This window comes from Dama dama, chromosome 14 (genome assembly GCF_033118175.1).
Source record: "Dama dama isolate Ldn47 chromosome 14, ASM3311817v1, whole genome shotgun sequence".
NCBI lineage: Eukaryota > Metazoa > Chordata > Mammalia > Artiodactyla > Cervidae > Dama > Dama dama.
Genome location: NC_083694.1, coordinates 3,737,062 through 3,751,610, shown reverse-complemented (window position 1 = coordinate 3,751,610; position 14,549 = coordinate 3,737,062). Strand labels below are relative to the sequence as shown.

General features: G+C 55.7%; 1 protein-coding gene across 1 annotated transcript in view; it reads right to left on the bottom strand.

Moving 5' to 3' along the window:
- The window catches only part of RASSF5 (Ras association domain family member 5), a 74,399-nt gene extending 61,196 nt beyond the window's left edge, over nucleotides 1–13,203 (bottom strand). The window contains exon 1 of the mRNA XM_061159947.1: nucleotides 12,716–13,203. Within this exon, the coding sequence (XP_061015930.1) occupies nucleotides 12,716–13,166 (451 nt within the window). The 5' untranslated portion in view covers nucleotides 13,167–13,203. The remainder of the gene's footprint in view (nucleotides 1–12,715) is intronic.
- Nucleotides 13,204–14,549: the final 1,346 nt, after the last annotated feature.

Sequence of the window (14,549 nt, the reverse complement as noted above, 5' to 3'; positions counted from 1 at the left end):
ATAGTGTGGTGGGGGCTGGTACAGATGAGCCAGGGTGAGGCACTGCCAAAAGTCTTTCTGGGAGCAGCTGCCAGTGAGGGGCCTGCTGTGTGACCAGCATCATGTCAACTGGTTTCTGCTGAGGTCATGTTTAACCCACACAACACCAGCCAGAGGTGGGGATTCTTGACTCCACTTAATGCTGAGGCTCAGAGAGGTTAATCTGTACAAGGAAGACCCTCCCACTTGGCCTCCAAGGTCCAGACTCAACTGGGCCTGCCTCATGAATAGATCTAGAGATTATCACATTGTACTAATCAAAGTATGTCAGAGAAAGACAGTTACCATATGATATCATTTATATGTGGAATCTAAAACATGACACAAACTAATATACCTATGAGACAGAAACAGACATACAAATATAGAGGACAGGCTTGTGCTTCCCAAAGGGGAGGAATGGTCTGGGAGGGAAGGATGGATGAAAGTCTGGGGTAAGCAGGTACAAACTGTTATGCACACGGTGGATAAACAAGGTCCTACCGTATAGCACTGGGAACTGTACTCACTATCCTGCGATAAACTGTAACGGAAAATAACATATACATATATGTGTGTGTGTATAATTGAGTCGCTTTGCTGAACAGCAGAAATTAAACACAACATTGTAAATCACCTGTACTTCAATAAGGTTACAAAGAAGCTGGCCTGGCTCCAAGCCCCTTCCCTTAAACGCTACGTGACAGGTCGCTCACAGAGCTGCAGCCCGCGTCCGCAGCCCACCACCCCGCCGTCTCTGCACTTCCCGCCCGCCCCTCCCCTTCCAGTCAATCTAACCAAATGCTGACACAAGTCGGCTGTATCTGCCCTGACCTCAGTGCTCGCCACTCCAGGCCTGATTGATCCCATTAAATCTATAACTCTTCGGGCTGAAGAGCAAAGGAGCAAGGAAATGCTCTGCTGAATAATTCTTAAGGGGGGGGTGGAGGGAAGGGGGTGGACGGGAAGATGCGACTGGACATTTAAATTGAGGAACTCGGTCTTCAGCCATCCTCTCTGTGAGGGTCACGGTGTGTGTCAGGCTATTGCTGAGGATAGATTGTTTAGACTGGCTGAACAGTATTTGTCTCCAAATAGGGATTAAGATATAGGGAATTAAAATTCTCACTTTTTAAGCCATAAAACCGTAATCAGGAAAATCAGATTTTCCAGAGTTAAGATCATACGATCTTCTAAAGGCTTTCACAAATTGAGCTCAGAGATGACCTTTCAGTTTAGTTCTGTCGCTAAGGCCCAGATGCCTACCTGGACCTGAATGTGTGAGAGAACAGCATGGAGACAAACGGGAAAGCTTACGGGTGCCAAAAATCCAGCCATTGAAGAGAGGCCGCTAGAGGCCAGGAAGATGAGCAGAGCCCGTCAGGGAGGGGTTTGTGGCCTGACCGCGTGGCTCTGACCCTCGGCCAGGGCCCTGACTTCTGAGGGCCATCTCATCTGTGAGGCAGGATCACCGCATTCCCACCCTCACCATATAGAGGTCTGGACGGAATAAATGATATTCAAAACAAACAAATTAAAAACCCAGATAAACACAAACCCCTTGGATCTTTCGCAGAAGAGAGCTGCAGAAATGCAAGATAGAGTAACCAGTCTGCTCCACCAGGAAGAAGGCTAGACTGGAAGGCAGGTGCGCACTCCCAGTCCTGGGTCGGCCACCAGCTTGTTTTGCCCCTTGCCTCCTTTGTTTGAATAAAAAGGCAGTCGATGATCTCAAGTCCCGTGATACTTTGGATCGCTAGTCTCTCCTTCTCGTCTTCCACTCACCCACTCTGTCCCGTTACCCTTCCCCCGCGAGGACTGCGCTCACCCCAGTTCGTGCTGCAGGAGGCGGCTGCAGCCCAGTCACAGCAGGGCTGGGGCTCCTGTCCAGCCCCCAACAGACACCCCCACTAACCATGCAGGTGAGAAGCCTTGGCGAGGACATTTCACTGCCCTGGGGGCCTGAGAAGGCTGACTCAGCAGCTTGGCAAGGTGTGATGCCCCTGGGAGCCACTGGATGCCCAGAAATGGAAAAGAGGGGTCACTCAGGATGCCCGTCTGCATCCCACCCACTCAGGGACTGGACTGGGGTGACTGCTTGGCTCTCGTGCTCAGTCAAGGAAAAGCTGCTACAACCCACAGCCGGGTTGGGCTCCTGAAGTCCCGCCGGCAGGTTGGCAGAGCGTTGGTCCTGGGGAGTCAGGAGGGACAGGGAGGGGTGCTGAGCTCAGCATGTAATACCAGGCGGCCAGGGGCTCCCTCATGGCCTTCCCCCCGGAGAAGGCCACTAGCCTGGACCCCCACCCCTGAACACCCCCAGCTGGAGTGACCCAGACCTACCTCGAGCCAGCCGGGCATCGGGGCGGAGCCCTGGGAGGGCCTGGGGCTTTAGGGACCCCCAGTGGCCCTTGGGAAGCCTGTGGAAGAGGCGCTGGAGTCGGGAGGTGATGGTTCCGAAGCAGGCAGAGGCCGCCTCCTCCACCCGGCCCTCCGTCATCCCGCTGGGCTGCGGGGGATCACTAGCTTCTCTCCAGGCCTGGCGTCAGGCACAGGGCGACGAAGCGGGAGCCGCTGGCCCAGGAGGACTCCAGGCCTTGTGCGAGCCAGGCTTTGCTGCACTCAGCCCAGCCTCCCTGCTCCTCTGAAGGCAGGCCAGGGCACCGGGGACCCCGGGCCAGCACCAGCCCAGCCGGACGGATGCCTTCTTCCCAGCTGAGGTCCCATCCCCTCCACCTCCCCCAAGCGGAAAACTTTCTATTCCTGGGGCTTTTAGCTTGATAAGATAAACATGCCCCCAAACAGGCTGCAGAAAGGGCCCGCCCTGGGCCTCGCTTCTCAGGAGCGCCTGGGAGTCTGAGAAATCAACATCTCCAAAGTTTCAGCAGATGACAGAAGTGATCGGTTACCTCACGGGGGTGCACAGCCCAGGAGCTCGTTAATGGATCTCTTTGGGGATGTCGGATTAATAATGCTTTACCAACTGCACAGGTTCCTAGGGGACAACCGGCTAATTCACATCCTCCCAGGCTCAGCCGGGCGTGGGGGAAGAGCTCTCAGCTGCCAGGGCCCCTAGGAAGCGGTGTTGCCTTAAGAGGGTCAGACCACTTATCTGACAGCAAATACCCGAGCAGAGCAGAGGTGACAGGAATCGGAGGGAGAAAGAGAACAGAGTCTCCCATGAGGAGGCAGAGGGCTTCCCAGGCGGTGCTAGTGGTAAAGAACCTGTCTGCCAATGCAGGAGATGTAAGAGACTCGGATTCGATCCCTGGGTGGGGAAGATACCCTGGAGGAGGACATGGCAACCCACTCCAGAATTCTTGCCTGGAGAATCCCATGGACAGAGGGGCCTGGCGGGCTGCAGTCCATGGGGTCAGAGCTGGACATGACTGAGTAGGCGTGCACACACGCGTGGAGAGGCAGAGCTGTCCTTCTCTTGCCCTAACGTGGGGTTCACAGGGTGTCCCCGCAACATGACTCGCAGAACCCCCGAGTCCCAGGGCGGAGGTCCCCAGAAGGGCTGTCACCTGGGCGAGGTGGGCAATTAGCAGTGGGCAGACGGCAGAACCTTCTAGGAAGACCAGGGCCTGCTCCCGCCTGGCCCAGAGACTCCAGAACTCACCCGCCAACTGCCGGGAGGGTCCTGCTTCACACGGAGGGGGCGCTGTCCTTCAGCCAGAGCAGAGCGACCCCAGAGGACCAAGGAAGCTGCACTTGTACCTCTGCGGGCCGAGTCCAGAAAGGGAACGTCCACAAGTTCAGCTGAGTTCCGTGGGCCCCCGTGCAACCGCCAGCCTGCTCCCACCCTTTACACTGTGGTTCTTCCCCAGGCCACAGGGACCGCTGAGCGGCATCGCATCCCAGAGGCAAGGTCCTCCGGCCACGGAGAGGAGAAAATAGTAGACAAACCTGACCTTCCAAATCGCCCCCCTGACCACCCGCCCCCTCACAGGAGCTCTGGCCAGGAGGACCCAGCTAGACCGCCCCTCCCTGCTGAGGCCCTCAGTACTTGGTGTAGGAACAGTAAACACACAGGTCATGAGTCATCTATTTAATACAGAGATGTCCCCAAGGCCCCCTTCCTCAGGCTGGGACACTGGTTCTTTCTCCCTAATGCTTCCTCGTGGGGGACTGGGCTGCTTGTTTTGTGATCCTCTCGGTTACTCAGCAGCTGCCCTGGGGGCTCAGTGGTGAGGAATCCATCCGCCAGTACAGGAGACCTGGGTTTGATCCCTGGGTCGGGAAGATCCCCTGGAGGAGGGCATGGCAACCCTCTCCAGTATTCCTGCCGGGAGAATTCCATGGACAGAGGAACCTGGTGGGCTACAGTCCGGGGGCTGCCAAAGAGTCGGACGTGATAGCAACCAAACAACAAGTTTACCCAGCAGCTCTGCACAGACAAGACTCACAAGTGAGTCCAGGTCCTGAGATGACACCAGCTCACCATGCGAGGTCCGGAGCCCAGGTTCCTGGCCCAGCTGGGACCTAAGATCTTCACAAGGACCCAGGCTTCCCTGCCTGGCTGAGGACAGACAGGGTGGCCTTCCCACTCTCATGCTCGGAGAAGAGGATAGGCACATGCTGGGGGAATTTTAAATCGTGAGTCATCTGTCATGGGGGAAAATCCCTCCCGAATGCCCCACATGGGCTTGAGGCCCTGGTCTCACTTCCCCTTTTCCTCATCACAGAGATGTTTTGTGGACAGGTTAAGTCATTGGGGAAGACAGCAGGAAAGAACTGGCTGAGCAGCCAGACAGGGCTTTGGAAGGTTCTGGAATCCTCACTCCTGATCTTTTGAAAACTTGGATAGGTTTTCTACTGTAGGGATATTTTAGGAGGAACACAATGACCTCTTGCTGCCCTAACATCTAAGCATTGACCCTCTGACCATGCTGAAGAGTCCAGCCAAGGCCAACACAATTTGAAGGAACAGCTTTCACCATCCTGTGTCCTGGGGTTGCAATAAATTCTCACCTTGAAATACCCTATTTATAAAAAGGTCCTTCCAGATTGCGTTTAAAAACTCTCATCACTAGAAGAGATATTTACATACTGTATGCTCAAGCTCTTTTTTCTAAAAACTCTCAAGTTACAGCTGGAATCTTTTGTTCCATTTGAATAATAAGGCATCTCTGAGTTTTCTTCGGATTTTTAATACTTTCCTCAGTTGCAGAAAGGACATAATTGTTTCAACAGAAACCACAAAGCCTCCAGCTTCCATTTAACTTAGATGGAAAAAACAGCTTCCTCCAAGTCAGCAAGGAAAGTAAGTGATGACACCCAAATATGAGCCTGACCTGGAGACACACCGTCAGAGTTGGGGTGGAAGAGGGGGGCTCTTTACTGTCCCCAGCTCAGCCACACCATTGCCCGGGACAGGGAGGAAGCCCACGATACAAAACTCAGTTTATTTTCCAGTCCCAATCCAACTCTTCTTCTGAGACACAACCTAATTTCTCTTTGGTTCATAGTCAGTCCTGTGTCATGAACTCTGACCCTGGGTCACAGCAAGGAGGATCTTGTTTGTTCCAGGAAAAGATCTCCGACCTACATTTCCACACCCACCCCCCTACACGCACCTAACACCAGTGAGTGTTCCTAACACACTTGTTCCTTTTATCTTGAGGTTGAAGAAAAACTTCACCTTTTGTTTCAGGACCTCATGATTTACGCATGCTGAAAATCTGTTTAGAAACCAAAGCCTGAGAACAGGCTGAAGGGCTGCCAGCTCTCAGTTGTCCAGGACCCGACCGATCCTCCAGCTTGGACAGGGCTTACCCAGCCCTTGGCTCACCCTTCTCTGTCCCTTTTTATGGACATTTCAGCATGTGTTGGCAGGTGAATGAGGAAGCTCCATTAACTGGCACGTTCAGCGACATTAGCTCACAGGGCAAGATGCTGCCTCTGTTGGGCTATGGTACTGGTTTTGCTGCTAACCCTCTGGGTCATCAGAGCAGCCGTTGACTCTCTGGATGCTGGGTCTCCTGGTCTGTGAGATGACCATGATCCAACCAGTCCCGCCTGCCTCTCAAGGATGCTGCTGGGCCCAGGAGAGCCAGTAGGCAAGAAAACCCTTTAGATGCGGCCAAGTTGTCTCTGAGATAAAACTGATCTCTGCCCCCACAGTTCCTTGGCCATCCTCAGTACTTTCCTGTTTCACGTGACTATCCCCTCTTTGTAGACTCACAGAATACCAATTTGCATCTTCAGCAAATATGATGATTCTTTCCCAGATCCGGCATCTGGGAGAAACAAAACATAAAAGGATTAAAAAAAAAAAAACAAAATGGGCAAAGAATATCACTGTTCTTTCAGGCCTGACTTTTGCGAACCTGTGGTTTGATTCATGAAAGGTACACAAAAGCCAAGTTTTCATGTTTTAGCAGCCCTAAGCCAACAGCCACTGCAGACGTCTGAGTAAGATCTGCTCCGCCCTGGAAATGTTTGTTCAAGTAACAGGGAGGGGAGCAGAAGGCTGCCTGCAGGCCCTCCACTGATCAGTAAACACGACCCAGCCTCACCGTGGTCACAGGCGAGAGACATACCCGGCTGCCTGCCTGCCCGCCCGCCCAGTGACACACGGGAGCTGCTTGAACTTCTCCAACCACCCCTCTTCCCAGCCCTCGACGACGTCTGTTCGTGCCCCCCCGCACCCTGCGATGCCCTCGATGAGGCCAGGGGAACAGGGGTGAGCCAGAAAACCCTGAAGAACATCGGGGGGCGCTACAGCAGTCAGGGCTCATAGGACAGAGTGCTCTCCGCCAGGAGGCTGGGCACGGGGCTGCCGTGCCAGGACAGACCCTGCCGCTCTTCCCCCTTCCTCTCCAAACAAGGCAAGCGAGAGCCCAGCCTCACAGCTTTCCCTGTGGGTACATCTCTCAAGAATGCTCTCCGAGCCAGGAACCACAGGCAGGCTCCAACAGGCCCTGCGTGAACCTGCCGGCCACGGTGGCCAACACCCCACAGCGGAGGGCGCCCAGACTCTGCCAGGCGCTGCCCACATCGGCAGGGTGCGTGGGGGCCTTCAAGAACACCCAGGATCACCTTCCGGGCCCAGGTCAAGACGGCGCTGACCTTGGGGGAGCACTCCTGTGAGTCCTCCCCAGTGCCGATTTTTACTCGGGGTCGCAAAGAGTCAGACACGACTGAGCGACTTCACTTTCACTTTTCCACCAGGGGACTGAGCCTGCCGTCATCACCTCATCCCCCGAAAGCCCGAAAACCGGCCCAGCGCCCCTCCCAGCCCTGAGATCTGGCCCCGAACATGTACGGAGAAGCTGCCAAAACTCCTGGAGAAAAACCGAAAGTGACTAAAGGCACAGCCATCTCCCGGGTCAGGGCCGGCCTTGCCAGCGTCAGCTGCCTGCAGCACTGCCTGACCCAGCCAGGGGAGAACGACCGGGCCCCAGGGGCGGCGGGCGGGGTGAGGCCGACTGCGGGCTGAGGGGTGGGGATCGGGAGTGCCCCGCGGGAGACCACTGGGGAGGCAAGGGCTGGGATGCCCCCGTGGGCAGCGACCAGAGGTCCCCCAGATGCTGGGTGTGGACCAAAGGCAGGAAATGGTGTGACAGCCTGAGCTGGTGCAGGCCACCTTCGGGGCAGGTCAGGTTTGCCCAGCGTGAGGCGCTAAGCTTCCCTGCCCCTACCAGATGGACGGGCGCCTCCTTCTTTCCATCTGAGACCCCAGCAGAAGCCTCCCTGCATCCTGACCTCGTGAATCTGCTCTGGGATGAATGTGGAAGCAGCAGGCAAAGGCTGTAGGCTCCTCAGAGGAAAGGCCCTGTGGACCCATGAAGAACTCCTCCAGCATGTATCATTCTTAGAGCCGTGCCGGGCCTGCCCTGAGTCTCAGCCACTCTCTGAGCCCCTAGCTCCCGTCACCAGGGGCTGCAGCCAGCTTCCCGGGGCTACAGAGTCCCCCTCAGCAGCCAGGCAGGGCCGGGGGCTGTCTTTCCCCTGCCCCGCAAGGCCTATCTGCCAGGCTTGGCACTGGCTGAATTCACTGGTAAACTCTGGGGAGAAGAGAGAGGATCCCGGATCAAGCCCACATAGCTAAGGGGAGATGTCAATTCACTTCCCCCTAATAACTCTGCAGGATCAGCAGGAGAACACACACGTTCATTACCAAGTCTAATTAGGCTGGCAGACAAGTGGCATTAATCATTTTTGACTGTACCTGGGATTCAAGCCCCTCTTACTCCATAATCAGAAAATTTTATGCTCTGATGGATAGGGGGAAAAAATTAAACCCACATTTAATCCTTTCACTTTCATCTTGTGAAAATACAGGAAGCAGGGAGGAGAAAGAACGGAGAACAGCAGCTTGGGGGCCTCAAATGGCCTCTCTCAAAGCGTTCCAGCCCCTCCTCTGTCCTCCCATCTCCCCCAGCCCTCCACCAGGACTCTCCCCAAGAAAAAACCCCAATCAGAGCCAGAGGCAGGGGAGGAGAGGGAGGTGGGGGATTCCACTCTCTCTCTCTAACAACGAAATGTCCATTTTAGGGCTTAATTTTCCTAACCTCCAAGGCCAAGCCTGGGCCTGAATTAATGAAAACACTTTAAGCCACAAGCTCCAGTGTGACCAGGTGTCCTAGACAAATAAAACACGTTCCAAGTGCCCCGGTTCCTGCGTCTGCCACAGAGAGACTCAGTGTCCACGTCCAAGTAACCTCTTCTGCAAAGAACCAAGAGAGGGGCTGGGTCTGTAGGACTCTGTGGCTGTCACACGGGGGTCCAGTCTGTGCAGAGAGGCGGGTTAAGCCCGACCACTGATGCTGGGACGAGACAGAGCTACAAGGCTCGACAAGGGGCTCTCACCAGGAGGCCCCTGTTCCCATGCCAGCAGGCTCCACGGCAAACACCTCACACTCCCACCATAATACAGGTCTCCCACAGGAGGGGGAGGTCAGGATGGTGAGCCCCAGGGCCCCCTTCACCCTGTAACCCCAACCACGTAACCCTTTACAGCTCTGAACACACCCCTCCAGAGAGGCCCCGCTCCACTAGTAATGTGCAAGGCATGTCCAACTGTCCCTCTCTCAGTGTTGAGCTGGACTTAGCTTTTCCCATTTTCCAGACCATTTCCTACTCCAAGATGGCTAATGCATCCACCAAAACAAGATGAAAGGTTAACTCCGTGTTCCTTCTGTAGAAGAAAGGGTCCACAACCTGTAAGGAACATTCCCTGAGAATAAAGGCAAAGGGCAGTCTGTGACAGTTCCAAGGATTGTGTGTTATTGACCATTCTCTCTTGGAATGCTGGAAACAGATTCTCACCACAGCCACTGCCCAGCCCCCGACCCCGCCATGACTTCGTATAATCTACCTCTCTCTCCCCCTCCCAAACCCCACCAGATTTCCTTCTCTATCTAATAAACATGAGTTCTTTAATCCTAGAAATGAATATCAACTTTGAACGTCTCCTGTTGGCAAACCCAGCATTAACCAGAGATCCATTACAGTCCTTGAAGTAGGGATAAGCTTGAGATAGAGGAATTTTCACTGAAAAGGCAGTGGGAAGACAGTTTTCTAAAAGCTTCCCTTATTAAAAGCCCATTTTGCCAACACAGCTCCCACCCATTGTCAACCTCCTGCTGAGACAGATGTCATTTACATACCCGCTGTCCCTCCGCATGTTTCCAAGAGCTGGGAGATTTAATAGTAAAAACAGGCGACCGCCTTTATCAGCCATGAGACTGTGCTTTATGCTGGGGACGAGTGGTACAAATTCAAGCTGCCAGGGTCCTGACGACCTCGAGGCCACTGACACGCTGTGGGAGGCTCACAGCAGGCAGGAGTGGCGCTGTGGTTAGCGCCCTGCCCTGCCCCGCCTGGGACGCGCGGGACACCCTCTGTCCCACTCAGCTCAGCAGCCAAGCAGAGTTGGAAAACTGCTCTCACTGTTTGGAAAGGTGATTCTAAGAAGTGTCCGGAGCCCAGGCAAATTGTTACAGCCGCTGGATGGGAGGGGATAATAATAACATTCATATGGCCCTAAACATTTATATTGCCTTCTACCAGGTGCTGTTCTAAGCCTTTTCCATATATTAATTCATTGAATTCTCACATGAACACAACTGAGAAGGTAATGCTATCACCTCAATTCTTTAAAACACGGAAGTGGAACACATGGCTCCCAGGGTCACACAGACACTGATCGGCAGAATCAGGATTCAGACCAGGCCTGCTGGCTCCAGGCTGTCTTCTGAGGCACCGCAGAGCACTGCTTTCAAAAGTCGTGCTTCTGACCCTTGCTTTTTAAAACAAAGATAAAACAAACCCACCCCACGATGAAATTAGAACATAAGTTGAAAGAAAGATGATTGGTGAGTTTGGCCTGCTGTGTCTCTACCTGCCAGCCATCAGAACATTTCTCAACTGTTTCCATCCAGCTACAAGTCCACAATCAGTTAAACATTAATAATGACAAACAGAGGCTCCACTCTGTAGCCCCTTATTCCAACTCTGCTTCCTTTCTGGTGTTCAGACATCCCTGGTTGGTACTAACCCACCTAGATGGGGGCTACCACGTCACACAGAAATCAGAGGACACGCCTGTTCACCTGGGGCTTCCTTTCACAAGCAACTGTCTAATGTGAAAGTATGAATGTGAGAGTCGCTCGGTCGTGTCAGACTCTTTGAGACCCCATGGGATTCTCCAGGCCAGAATACTGGAGTGGGTAGCCTTTCCCTTCTCCAGGGGATCTTTCCAACCCAGAGATCAAACCCAGGTCTACCGCATTGCAGGCAGATTCTTTACCAGCTGAGCCACAAGGGAAGCCCTGCATAAATTCATTTAATCATGAAGTATCATGCATATACACAAATAAACACACAGACACCATTACCCTGCAAGTCATAAAACTACATGCCAAATGTTCAACAATTGATACAGTCCTCCAGTGTCTTTTTCACTCTTGCTTTTAAACTCTGTTTTTGCCATGCTGCACAGCATGCAATATATTAAGTTTCCCGATGAGGGATCAAACCCTGCAGTGGAAGCACGGAGTCCTGACCACTGGACCACCTGGAAGTCCTCAATGTCCTAATACAAACTAGAATTCCAACGAAGCGGCTTTCCTAGGATTCCAGCACATTAAAACCCATTACAACGAAGATACCACCTCTGTATGTTACTGTTGGGAGGCAGTAAAGTACCCTAGGGCCCTTGAGAGGGCAAAAGCTGCAAACACATCTGGGGGAAAGTTGCATTTGATTCTGAAGGTCAGGGAGATTTGCCAAGGGGCAGCAGCCCTCCGCCCACCTCACATTTCTGTGTCTACTGCCCTTTCCTTATTAATTAGCACCTGAACTGAGTTCTGATGGTGTCAGGAGCAGAACCCACTCCCCCTCCCACACTCCTCTTCTGCTCGATCCTGGCTGAGAGTCTGAGCTCTGCTTCCCTGAAGCCAGCTGCAGTGGGAAGCACACTGCACAGCCTTGGCTGGGGACTGCGGAGGCAAGGTCAGGCTCTCCTGATGAGGGTGTAATAGCTGCTGCTGCTCAATGCTGCAGCTGGACGGGAGACGGGGCTGCTGTCATGGGGGAAGAGGCTTGGCTGAAAGATGCAACCCCGAGCCATTTCCAGAGATGCTCTCTAGAGGTTGTACCATTGTCTGCACTTTGTGCTTCAGATATTTAAACTATCTATATAGACACATACGCACATGGGTGTGGGTATCGTCTGCCAAACAGGGCAACAGCAAATGTGGGGTGGGGAATAGGAAAAGAAGAAATCTATTTTTCTAGATAAATCTAATAGGAAACGAAGAAAAGAAACACCACTGAAGAAACATACACACCTAACTGCTGGAAGAGAAAAATAACAAACCCCCAAGAAGACCGCACATGTGCTCAGAAAATCTATACAGTGGATGTCCAGTGTTTTACAGTCAGGCTTTGAGAAGGTTCTGGCTCAGAGGAGGCAGCTAGGAACCTGACAGCCCGGGGGAGGGTGAGACAGGGCAGGTAGTTGGGTAATTCTCAGCCTGATGCCTGGCGCAGTAGCCAGTAAGAGGAAGAGGAGGAAGCAGGGCCCAGCCAAACATCAGAGCAGAGGGCAAAGGTCTGAGGGGCCAGAGGTGGAAGGCGGGAGACGGCACGGATCCAGGGTCACTTCACGCTCTTCTCAAGCCTCATGGCCCCTGTCCATCCAAAGCCCAACCAGGTCTCTTCCCTGTCCCCACCGGTCACCCTGGAGGAAGGGTGTACCACAGGCATGCAGACAGTCATCTGCCATTACCCTAATGAGCACGGGCCAAATGGTCATCTCAAGAATGGCCTCACGACCCACTCTCAAGAAGCTACAAAAAAAGCAAGAGAGGGCACTGGAGACAAGGGATTGATGTGGTAGCATGAGGCATCAACCCCAGCCTCTGTGCGTGTGTGCATGTGTGTGTATGCATGTGTGTCTGTGTGTGTACTAGCTGCTCTGGAGAGGGGCGAGGTGCGCACCTGTCAGAGGAAGAGGCGTTTGTTAAAGACCGCATAAGGCACCGGAACACACCGGACAGGCACTAAGGTGCAGACTCCGTCCAGGGGCTACCTCCCTCGGTGAGAACCCAGGTCTCCCCTGGGGCCGGAGAGGGCAGCGCCCCCTCTCGGCTCGCCCCAGCCGGCTCGGTCGCAGCGGCTCGCGGGCGGACTGCGGTCTTCCCGCGCCGCGCCCCCCCCACCGCCCCGCCCGGACCCTCACACTTACTAGCGCAGCGCAGCGCCCGCCGCCACACCTCTCGCCCGCACAGGTCACACCAGCCGCGGCCGCCCCGCAGCGCCAGTTCCGCGAAGCAGTGGCCCTCGCCTCTCTCCGCCGGAACGCGGGGATCCTGCGGCTGCTCGAAGATGCTGCGCACGTCGCGGGGCCGGGGCGCGCCAGGCCGCCGCCGCAGTCTCTGCTGCAGACCAGGCCGGAGAGGGCGAGCGTGTCGGGAGGCCCGGGGCTGGGGCTCCGGGTCCCCCCGGGCGGCCCTCCGGGAACCGCGTCTCTCGTGCGCCCCGGGCGCAGTGGAGAGGGGCGCGGGGGCGCAGCGGCGCGAGGAGTGGCCCGGGGGCGGCGGCTCGGGGCCGCTCAGGCTCTGCAGATAGCGCGGCGGTTCTGGCTCCAAGAGCAGCCGGTACGGGCGCTGCCCGATGGCCGGGGACGCCATGGCCATGCCGGGCTGGCCGCGGCGGCTCTCCGCTCTGGCGTTCCTCCCGAGTCCGCCTCGAGAGCGGGGCGGCCCCAGACCGGCGCGCCTTTAAAGGGACCGCAGCCTGCGGGGCGGGGCGGGGGCGGGGAGACCTCGGAGAGGCAGGAAGGAGGACCCGAGGGAACCACCGGCCGCCCGAGGGGCAGGGGCGGCAGTGGGGGACGCCTGGGCGAGTGTGGATTTCGGGCTGTCCTCAGGTAGCCGGGGCAGCTGAAGGATTGCACGTGGAAAGCTTCTCTACAGGACAGCTGAGACGAGGCAGTCTGTGGGAGCCTCCTGCCTCCTGCCTCCTCTCCTCTCCTTCACCCCAACCCCAGATTTCCACCCGCCAACCCCAGGTTCCCACGCCCCCAATCCACACCCCAGCCCGCCCCGAAGAGGAAGCGGGCCGGAGGGAAGGGCTCAGAAACGGAGGATGGGGACTCAGGGTCCACCGGCTCAGGGTCGGCCCGCTGGCCTCCCGGTTTTCACGCCGACCGGAGGGACGCGTCCCCCGGCCGTTCCCCTCTCGCGCTCGCGGCAGTCCGCCGCCTCCGCGCGCGCCGAGCCGGGCGCAGGCAGGGGATGCCCGGCTCCGGCTCGCGGGCCGGCCGCGGCTCCAAGTCCCGTGACGGCGGGGGACGCTTCCGATGCTGATGGCAGCGGGCTGTCCGCGCGCCACATTCACTCTGGTTGGATTTCCCCTTTCGCAGCAGCCCTGGCCGGTAGGAGAGTCCTTTCCCGGAAGACTGGAGTTCTGGTGATCCTAGGTCTGTGCGAACACTCCGGCGCCCCGTGGGTTGGGAGAGCTTTCCTTCCTAAGTCAAATCTGCCCCTCCCCAGAGCTGTTCTAGTAATTACTGTGGAAATACCAGCACCTCCACCCCCGCTGCAAAAGCCCTGCTTTGTACCTGGTGTGGACAGCCCGCCTGTGGGACTCGGAGAGAGATTCCTTTTTATCAGTCCGAGGACAGGCTTCACAAACTCCCCCCTCCTCTCGACTCTAATGCTCTCCTGTCTTCACCGTGAAAGCCTTAACAGTTTTTGAACAAAAGGCTAGCGTTGTCTTTTAGCCTGGGGTCGCGCCCATCTCTCCTGGGTGGGGATCCGGGCCTGCTGGGGCTCCGGGCCTGTGTCCCGTCACAGACCTGCGTGTAACCCTGGGGCCTCTCTAGCCTCTATAGTTTCCTTAGCTGGAAACTGGATTGGGAGTGAGCAGACACTTGACGCTGTCCTCGTCCTCTCTGGTTCCATCACTCCGACTCAGTGCTCACTGCCTGCCTCTCGAAAGGTGCGGTTCGGTTGGTTGATTTGGTAGAGGTCACCAGCAAACCAACTTGAGCAGCACACGGTCTGAATTCTTCTAGA